We start from the raw sequence: 9,811 nt of genomic DNA, 5'->3' as shown, positions 1-9,811 counted from the left end.
AGATGTGTATAAGCAACCAATCTATAGCAGCCAACATCCATCCAGCCATGTTATCGAAGATTACAATTGCTGTGAATTCGTAAAAAGAAAACACATGCAAAGACTTATATTTCAAATATATATTATATATTTCTCAGAAATTATTATCATTAAAATCAATAAATATAAGTTTAAATTAAATTTTATTAAAGACGATTTTATTGTGGAAGGTGCTCTAGAAATATCCTACAATTACCTTTACCATAACTTTGGGAGATTTCGCAACCTTACGAAAACGATAACGAATACGAGAGCAGCTGAGCTCAGTCGGCTAATCTGGTGGTAGCCACTGTGTGTGCGCTGAACCGTCCGTGAAGATCTCTAGGTCCCCGATTCAATTCCCATCGCTGCCTTTCCTTGTGTTTCAGCTAGAGGGCTGAAATACAAGTTACAATAGCGCACCGTCTTTCGGATCAGACGTTTAAGCCGTTGGTCCCGTGTGCATTATGGCCCATGTGCACGTTAAAGAACGCAGTACACTCTTCGAAAAAGAGTAGGCAACTGTCTCCCGGTGTCCTGCCCAATCACTACCAGAAGGACCACACTGGAAATAAGTCTTCTTCTAGACTTTCGGGGGCTATCCTTGGTGTTTACACCGAATAAATCCAAACCAATCCAATACGTCATTATCATTATCGTCTTTGGTGCCTTAAACATTTTTGGCAATGCTGTACGGGGTGAATATGATCCTTGATTCACGACGAAGGGTTTATTCATCTGATTTTGCCATTCGTTTTTATATACTGTACTGTATTATTCTTGGTAAAAATATTTACCAGAAATAACAGTAATGCACCTGTTTAAGTGTTACATTTATTGAAAAAAAACCCAAAAAAAACAAAAACCTGCTAGGGCAGCCAGCCTAAAATAACAGTAGGCCTATCGTTTACTTTAAAGATTTTCCGTCGTAAATTGAAAAAAAAAACGTATGTAGCCAGTTTGAATTAAATGTATATATATATGTGTACCGTTTTTTGTTTAGCTTTATATTCATACAAATATATATTATTTTATAAAGGTATGTTAAAATTCCTTTAAAATAATTAATGAGACTAGTAAAAATTTGGATAATATAAAAAAAATATGTAATAAGAATAGTAATAGGCCTAATGAAAAATAATATTAGGCCTATATAGGATATTAATAGTTATAATAATATATGTTGAAGTTTGCGGTACACCACGTAGGTAGTTCTGAAGAGAACTTTTGTAGTTAAGAAAGTCTCGACGTTTCGATTGAGTTGCTTCAATCGTCTTCATGAGAATATGTCTTAGTGACTGCAGATGAGGCGAGAATGCATAAATTTGTTTTTAGTATGTGATCTGGTTTTACATGCCTTTTTCGTGATTATGATTATTTTGGATAAAGAATGTCCCTGTTCTGGAGTGCCACGATGGTACAGTGGCTTTTAGTTCGGCCTTGTCCCAATGTACACGGTGTTGTTGACTGTGGGAGTGCATGACTATATTTTTGTTGTTCCCCCTCCTGGCATGGCTTTGGTGTTCCTTGAGCCTGGTACGGAGATCTTGTCCTGTTTCTGTTCACCAATGTAAACGTTTCCACATTCGCACGGGATCCGGTAAACTCCTGGTTGACTCTGTGCTGGTGGTTTATCCTTGTGTATTTGGAGAGTCCGGGATAGTTTGTTGGGTACACTATGAAACACTTTGGCATCGGCTTGTAGTAGCACAGACACGAAGGGACCCTTAGGAGCGAAGAAAGTCATTGATCGAGTTCCTAGTCCTCATATCAAGCGCCCTGAGCATCTTACATTAGATGGATTTGTGCGCTATATAAAACTACACTATTCTTATTATTATTATTATTATTATTATTATTATTATTATTATTATTATTATTATTATTATTATTATTATTATTATTATTATTATTATTATTATTATTATTATTATTATTATTATCATTTATTAGAATGCGTTGAATGCGGTGTGAAAGCTGTCCCAAATATGGTAAACATACAGACTTTCTCGATTCCGCATTACCTGCCTATTTCAATCTTGTTGTATATTCTGTATGGCAGCAGGTCACTTCGGCCCAAAACCAAATCGGCCCAAACAAATTCGGACCAAATCCAACTCGGCCCCAGACGACACTTCGGCCCCAAACAGCTCGGCCCAGATGACAACTACCCAAATGATACGGAATTACCCAGATGAATAGCGATCGCTATTACCCATTACCCAGATGACAATAATAATTATTATTATTTTAGTATTGTTATAATTATTAATATTATTTATAGGTTTAATATTATTTTTTAGTATAACTATTCTTATTATTTATCTTATCCGAATTATATATTTTATAATTATTATATTATTATATTTATTGTTATTATTATTTTAGTAGTATTATTATAATTGTTTGAAGGTTTGCATGGCGAAGTAACATATATGTCGAAGCTTGCGGTACACCACGTAGGTAGTTCTGAAAAGAACGTTTCGATTGAGTTGCTTCAATCGTCTTCAGGAGAATAATAAATAAAGTCTCCGAGCTGACCCTACTATCCATATTTTACCAGCGGACAAGGGCAATGCAACTTCATCATGTATGTCGCTCAGTACAACGACAAAATCATGCATCTCTTGAACACCCCTACGTATAGGAGGATCAAGAAATACCCGACTAAAGCCACCGAAAAGAGGGTTACAAACAAGTTACTCGAACTACATCATTTGGAGGCACTCTCGAAGCCACTGTACCATCAACTCCGAACTTCACCATCCATATGCCCGAGAATATTCGGACAACCGAAAATTCATAAAGCGGACATTCCAACACGGCCCATCGTTTCTTCACGAGGATCACCAACCTACCTTCTCGCCAAGTATATTGCTAGGATACTGTCACTGGTAGGCAACACTGGTCATCATGTAACACTTTGTGAAGACCATCCGGGATGTTTATCTCGAATCTACAGACACTCTTGTTAGCTTCGACATCAAATCACTATGACCAATGTACCGGTCAAGGAGGCTTGTCTAATAGCCAAACACCGTCTAGAAGAGGATCACACTCTCCAGGGAAGAACAGATCTGAACTCTGAACAGATTCAGGATTGACTTTTACAGTGTTTACTCTGTACAGTACTAGTTTCAAATGGCGCGACCAGTTTTTCGAACAAACAGAAGGCACGGGCCATGGTATCGCCTTTATCCCCAGTCATTGCCAACATCTTCCTCGAAGAGTTTGAACAACTAGCGCTTCTTTCAGCCACATTTTTCAGTAAACCACATGGCTTTACAGAACTGGAAACTTATATTCAGCATATTTGAAATCAACTATAACTATAATAATATGTAGGCTATTACATAAATATAATAATATACATAGGCCTATATAACATATGCACTTACCTTCAATATATTGTTTAAATTATATAGCTAAATAGTTATTGCTTCCGAAGAGCTTCATCATATAGATCTCTGTAAATGAACGCCTTCGTTAAAAAAAATACAGCCACCAACATTCGTCATCATATTGACTGAATACGTTACATATTTCCCAAGGGCCGGTGCAAGTAATTTCCGAAGTGCGCAACCAATCAATTACGGCCCGTTAAATCTAATACCTGGGAAGTAGTTGAAATTATTTCTTATGTTAATCCAGGTATTGAAATTAGGTCCATTGGGTGTTTCAGGCGACTTCTTTACACTATCAAGTATTCATCATTTATGCAATGTTTAAATTATATGACGTCTTGCATATTAATCATTTCGAATAAGACCCAATTATTTGAGTTCTTTTTCTTGAGCTCCAGTTGACAGCACACATAAAGGTTGTTGGTACGGACGGGGTAAGTGAATATCTTACATATTTTGTATCGTACATTATAAATATTTGGCATATATATAAAGAAAACATGTTAAAGTATGAACGGAAATTGTATAAGTGAAACTCCTTCTCCGCACTTAAATAGGTCATATGTACTATCAGTCAAAAAGACAGAAAAATACCTCAAAATGAAAAATAAACTTGAATAGCTCATTTGAAAGGATCAGATAAAATATTAGATTCCAACGAGAAACAGGTCGAAAAAAGTAGTTTTCGACAAGTTACATACATTTTAATACAAACATCCTTAAATTGATTACCAGCCAATTTAAGGATTTTTTCAATAGGATACAAGAAAGTTATTATTTAACTGCCCGGTAACCGACGGGGGATTTTGTTTTAATTAAAAATGTTTAATTTTAAGTTAATAACTTACATCAACATACACATTAAACAATTCAAATGTGGAATTAAAAATTTCTTTTTTGACCTAATAACTAATAGTACATCTTTAAACTTTTTTTCCTTTTTTTATAAGCAGATTAGACATACTTTGCAACTTTCTGTGCAGCTTTGAAATCAGTCATTAATAAATAAAATCTAGAATGTAGGAAAGAGTAGAATAATTATTTTAGAATTTTTAGAATAAAAAATTCTGAACTGTAAATAGAATGAAAAAAATAAGGTAATGTTTTTCATGTTCAATTGCATATAAATTGCATAAACGATTTTTGAGAATTGTAAGTAATAAATGGTAAATCAATTCAATGTTTTTATGTAACCAAGTGCTTTAATACCATCAATATTCGCTTAACAAAAAAGATTAAAAAGTAGAAAAAAAACTTCGATTTAAAAGATAGATTAGGACACTATTTTTTATTGTATATTTGTGACTATTGTTACACCAGTTTCGAACGAATTTTTAATTGTAATTAAATTAGATTCATCTTTATTGCAATGAATATAAGAAATAGTGTAAATGATTGGATGACACACGAATTAATGAACGGTACTAAAAAAAAATAATATATATTCAAAAAACGTCAATAAACAAGAATTAAGACAAAACATAAAAGAAGCTTATACAAGTAAATATTTGAATTAAGAACATATAGAATAAAATGATAGTATATAATCGGCATGCGTTTTCAATAAACAATTATTAAAAATATTTCAACCTAAAAATCTAAAAATTACTAAATAAATAAGTTAAATAAAGTACAGGATTCATGAGGGAATCGATATTTAAAATATAATATAGATAAAATACTATAACTATATCAAATAATTTTTTCTTTGAATTCAATATTCAAAAAGTAGACAAAAAATGTATAGGGAAAAACAAAACCAAAAAAATCAAATTTATATTATTGCAATTATAAAATATACAGTATAATACATTATTTCGATGTGTGTTGTATATAAAATAAATTCATAGCCAATATATTTAAAGTCAAATATTAATTTAAGATTTAAACATATTATAAAAAACAATAGGGAAACATGAATTACAAATTCGCTTAATACTTGTATAATATAAAATTAATTTAATATCACACATTTCTTAAACTAATAATATAATTGGCAAATGAAATAGGACTCAAAAAATTATTTAAAATGATTAAAATTGTTGTTACTACTACGATTTTATCGTTTTTCCAAGATTATTACGTCATCTGAATTGATTTGTCAAAATATGTTGTTACCGTATAAACCATAAATCGTTATCGAATCGTCCTAGCTTAAAGACTTCTCTTATTTCTTTTATTTTCTATATGAACAATGGCTTTTTTTAGCTTTTTATGGTTATCGTTGCAAGTATAAACAGGTCTTAAAAGAATATCGTTGTATATATCATTATAAGTTTTTAAAATTCCGTATTTTAATTGCTTATACTTTGTATATTTAATGATAGCTATCAATTAAAAATTTAAACAAAAGATGATATACGGTACTCGCTAATTAAGAGACGCTTAATTAATACCGTTCCTTTCAAAGACTATGTTGGCTAGTAATCAAATAAATCGTTTTAGTTTAAAAAAGAAAAAAAAACATGTCTGTAAATCAGCAGCACTGAATTGTTTTCATGATGAGTCTAGTCTCATTTAAATTCGTTAAACCTACAGTATTTGATCCTTTTTAATGAACTCAGTACAATATATTTTATATTATTTGAATTTTTGATGATTTTCTAGATACGGTATTACAACAGAATTATCTTGATATTCCAACATCAAACTTTATTTGGTTATTTTTATCTATATTTATATACAGTGTGTATGCGTGAGAGAATTACCTAATCGAAGAATTTCAACAGAACTCAAATTATGGCGCAGGTAAATCTTAATACAAATATCGATCGATAATACATAATTTGCACGCCACAGTATATTTTTTTAATTATAGAGAGCCCAATAAAAGAGCCAACTTCCCGAAAATAAATGATGAATATGCCTATGTCTCCTACAATCCCATGGTATTCTACCCCGTCGTCCCATGGGCCACTCCGGCTCGCCAACGATTTCGATCCAACAATTGATATTGCTCAATTAAGATTAATTTTCCGGCAGAAAATTCGACTGTTGGATTTAACCGTTCATTACCTCCGCCGAAGAGTTAAGTATTTGTCTGTTACCAGGATTATGAACAGGAGCTTAGCCATCCATTTGTTGCTTTAGCGATTTCCGTGTGAAACTATAACATCTCGAATAACATTTCATTTATACATTTGCATTTTTAATCTTCTCAGCAGCCGAATGACAACGTCATTGTGATAGACTGCGGAGGGGAGATAACATGCAACGATATACATAATCTGAAGAATCAAATTGGAATTGATAGTGACGACGTACGATTAATAGATGAAGCACTAAACTTGCTATGTGATCAGCCAAAACGGATTTTCCGAGACGCTGAAATCGGATTTCTAATGAAAAATCAATGCTACAGCATGCACTCTGGAGCACAAACCAACAAGTATTTGATATTTTTCGGCGGGGAATCTGGCCAAGCGGCGGTAAAACTCCGGGAAGCTGGATGGGAATTGTTTATAAAGAAAAAAGCTATGGCCATTTGGAATTGGGTAACTGAAAACCCGGATAAAGTAATTGGTCTAGTTCAATTGATAGCCGTAGTTGGTGGGTTAAGGGCAGTTCAAGGTAATGAATAGTGGGAAAACACTTCTATTTAAATATTCAATACATTTCTGTAGTGGGAAAAGTGCTTACAGAATAGGCCTATAGGAGGCTGGATCTGACACGCCATAGACCAATAACGTAGATCAAATTAGATTGATAGGTAGTTTTGTTGTAAAACGTTTTCATAAATAGGCCTACGTATTTATACATAAATAACATGGGAACTTTGTATTATTCTACCTAACCACAACGTTCTCGAACAAGGTAACGACTCTAATTAGCCTTTGAAACTCCTATTTTCCTATACCACAGGGCTTATAATTACTGATTTGTAAGCTGGTTGGAAGGTTGTCAATTTGTACTTTAAGCTCTTTAAATCGAGGTGGGTTTAGTGTGGTTATGGTACAGTTTATCTATGTCGCCAATTGCACGTAATTTAAGTTACATAATCATAATTTCCAGAAAAACATATATTATTGCAGGAAAACTTCAAGGTAATAACTAATATTTGCTTAGTATAAGATGTTATGAATATTGTACTTTTAATTCGGAAAAGTAGAATAGTCATCTATCCAAAATATGGTCTTAAACTTGAAATTTTGATTGTCGCTTTTAGTGACCCCTAAATTGTCAATTTTCCCCCTGCACCACTTTCGAAGCCTTTTAATCGAAGTTCGACCACGCCCACTTTGCTTTCATCGGGGAAATCTGACCCCTCGTCGGGGGGGGGGGGAATCGCCCTCCCCCGTCGGGGAATTCGAACACCTGTCTCTTATACACATCTAGATGTGTATAAGAGACAGGTATTTGATATTTTTCGGCGGGGAATCTGGCCAAGCGGCGGTAAAACTCCGGGAAGCTGGATGGGAATTGTTTATAAAGAAAAAAGCTATGGCCATTTGGAATTGGGTAACTGAAAACCCGGATAAAGTAATTGGTCTAGTTCAATTGATAGCCGTAGTTGGTGGGTTAAGGGCAGTTCAAGGTAATGAATAGTGGGAAAACACTTCTATTTAAATATTCAATACATTTCTGTAGTGGGAAAAGTGCTTACAGAATAGGCCTATAGGAGGCTGGATCTGACACGCCATAGACCAATAACGTAGATCAAATTAGATTGATAGGTAGATTTGTTGTAAAACGTTTTCATAAATAGGCCTACGTATTTATACATAAATAACATTTGAACTTTGTATTATTCTACCTAACCACAACGTTCTCGAACAAGGTAACGACTCTAATTAGCCTTTGAAACTCCTATTGTCAGTTTCTGGGGCCTCGCCCTCATGGACCACTTCCAGAGGTCTCATATGTTCGAAAAAAAATCCCTTCCGTGAATGAGATCGGGTAATGCGCGTCTATAATTAAATTTACATTTATTTTGCTGCTCATGATCGTGCAACCACTGTCGACCATGTTTCACCAACTAGGAATGACAAAACATGATAGGCCTAATAATGTGGAAAGTGTTACCGAAATTCAAAAGACCATAATACATTAGAAAAGTGTACCAAATTTCATGGAGTTTTGATAACTAACAACAGAGTTAGGACGATATTTATAGTCATGAGTATGCAAAATTCGTCTGTCGCCAGATAGAAAAATACCGTTTTAGCAATCTGCCATTTAATAAATGTTGTGTACCACAGGGCTTATAATTACTGATTGGTAAGCTGGTTGGAAGGTTGTCAATTTGTACTTTAAGTTCTTTAAATCGAGGTGGGTTTAGTGTGGTTATGGTACAGTTTATCTATGTCGCCAATTGCACGTAATTTACGTTACATAATCATAATTTCAAGAAAAACATATATTATTGCAGGAAAACTTCAAGGTAATAACTAATATTTGCTTAGTATAAGATGTTATGAATACTGTACTTTTAATTCGGAAAAGTAGAATAGTCATCTATCCAAAATATGGTCAGTAAATCATCATTGGTGTTAAGTAATCATATTTAATTAGTAATTGTAATTAGAAAGGTAATTTACGTTACAGTAACCTACGTTACGTTTTGGAATATTAATCCATATTAATGAAATATAGAGGGCATAAAACTATTATAAATGACTTTATTTACGCCGCCAACGACGCATGAAAGTTTTAGAACCTTCTAAGAAAAAATGGCATTGAGCAATTGACATCCAGAATGTGTTTACCAACTTTGTTCCCTCGAATGTTGGTCCATGTCCATTATTAAAGTGAAGCAATTTGGTAAGTATTTATTATATGCTGTGTCTCGGCTATACTTTTATAATAAAATGTTAAATTGAAAATTTCATGCAATAGCTTAGGCCTAGTTGAAAGGAATACTACGTTGTGAAAAGTAACGTATGTTAAACACAAGGTAACGTATGTTATTGATGATATAGCATGTAATGAACATCATTTAATAAAAACATGGGCAGATATATCTACTTTCTTTTACATATATCCTAACATACAGTGACTCTCTATAGGAATGCTATCATTCATGGAAATTATTCCTATTGCATATATTTCTGATTTATTTTGATGGTAACGTATATTACAATGAAATATTATGTGTACATTATAATCGCGAGTAAATTCATGAAAGCAAACGTTACACATTAAATACATTTACGTAATCAACATTCTTTAACCACTGATAGATATGATGACAACAAAATGTGCGCCAAAATGATCTATCTTAAATTTGTCTTTCTTGAGTTTGGGACTATTATGTGTTTAAATAACTAAAAAAAAGCCCTAAAAAATGCGCGCCAAGCGCGCAAAATATTTTTGTGTTTTTAATTCTAATTTCGTCGGAATTGATGAAAACTATCTAAAATGTGCAATTTATAGAGGAAATTGTCCTACCG

At 33.2% G+C, this 9,811-nt stretch overlaps 1 protein-coding gene across 3 annotated transcripts; it reads left to right on the top strand.

Moving 5' to 3' along the window:
- Nucleotides 1–3,743: 3,743 nt before the first annotated feature.
- LOC117111682 lies at nucleotides 3,744–9,379 on the top strand. Of its 3 annotated transcripts, XR_004445899.1 has the most exons (4): nucleotides 3,744–3,856; nucleotides 6,109–6,170; nucleotides 6,584–6,810; nucleotides 7,775–9,379. XR_004445899.1 is itself a non-coding variant. In XM_033254661.1 (3 exons), exons 2-3 carry the CDS (start codon nucleotides 6,162–6,164, stop codon nucleotides 7,001–7,003), a joined length of 426 nt encoding a protein of 141 aa, XP_033110552.1. In that variant the 5' UTR covers nucleotides 3,747–3,856; nucleotides 6,109–6,161; the 3' UTR covers nucleotides 7,004–7,580. The 3 variants fall into 3 exon arrangements, 2 of the variants coding, with proteins under 2 accessions (XP_033110552.1, XP_033110551.1); XM_033254661.1 differs by lacking the exon at nucleotides 7,775–9,379 and having other exon boundaries at nucleotides 3,747–3,856; nucleotides 6,587–7,580; XM_033254660.1 differs by lacking the exon at nucleotides 7,775–9,379 and having other exon boundaries at nucleotides 3,753–3,856; nucleotides 6,584–7,580.
- The last annotated feature ends 432 nt before the right edge of the window (nucleotides 9,380–9,811 follow it).

The sequence above is a fragment of the Anneissia japonica genome, unplaced genomic scaffold (genome assembly GCF_011630105.1).
Source record: "Anneissia japonica isolate Jap-2015-1 unplaced genomic scaffold, ASM1163010v1 scaffold287923_len1623670_cov205, whole genome shotgun sequence".
NCBI lineage: Eukaryota > Metazoa > Echinodermata > Crinoidea > Comatulida > Comatulidae > Anneissia > Anneissia japonica.
This window is presented reverse-complemented; position numbering and strand designations above follow the sequence as displayed.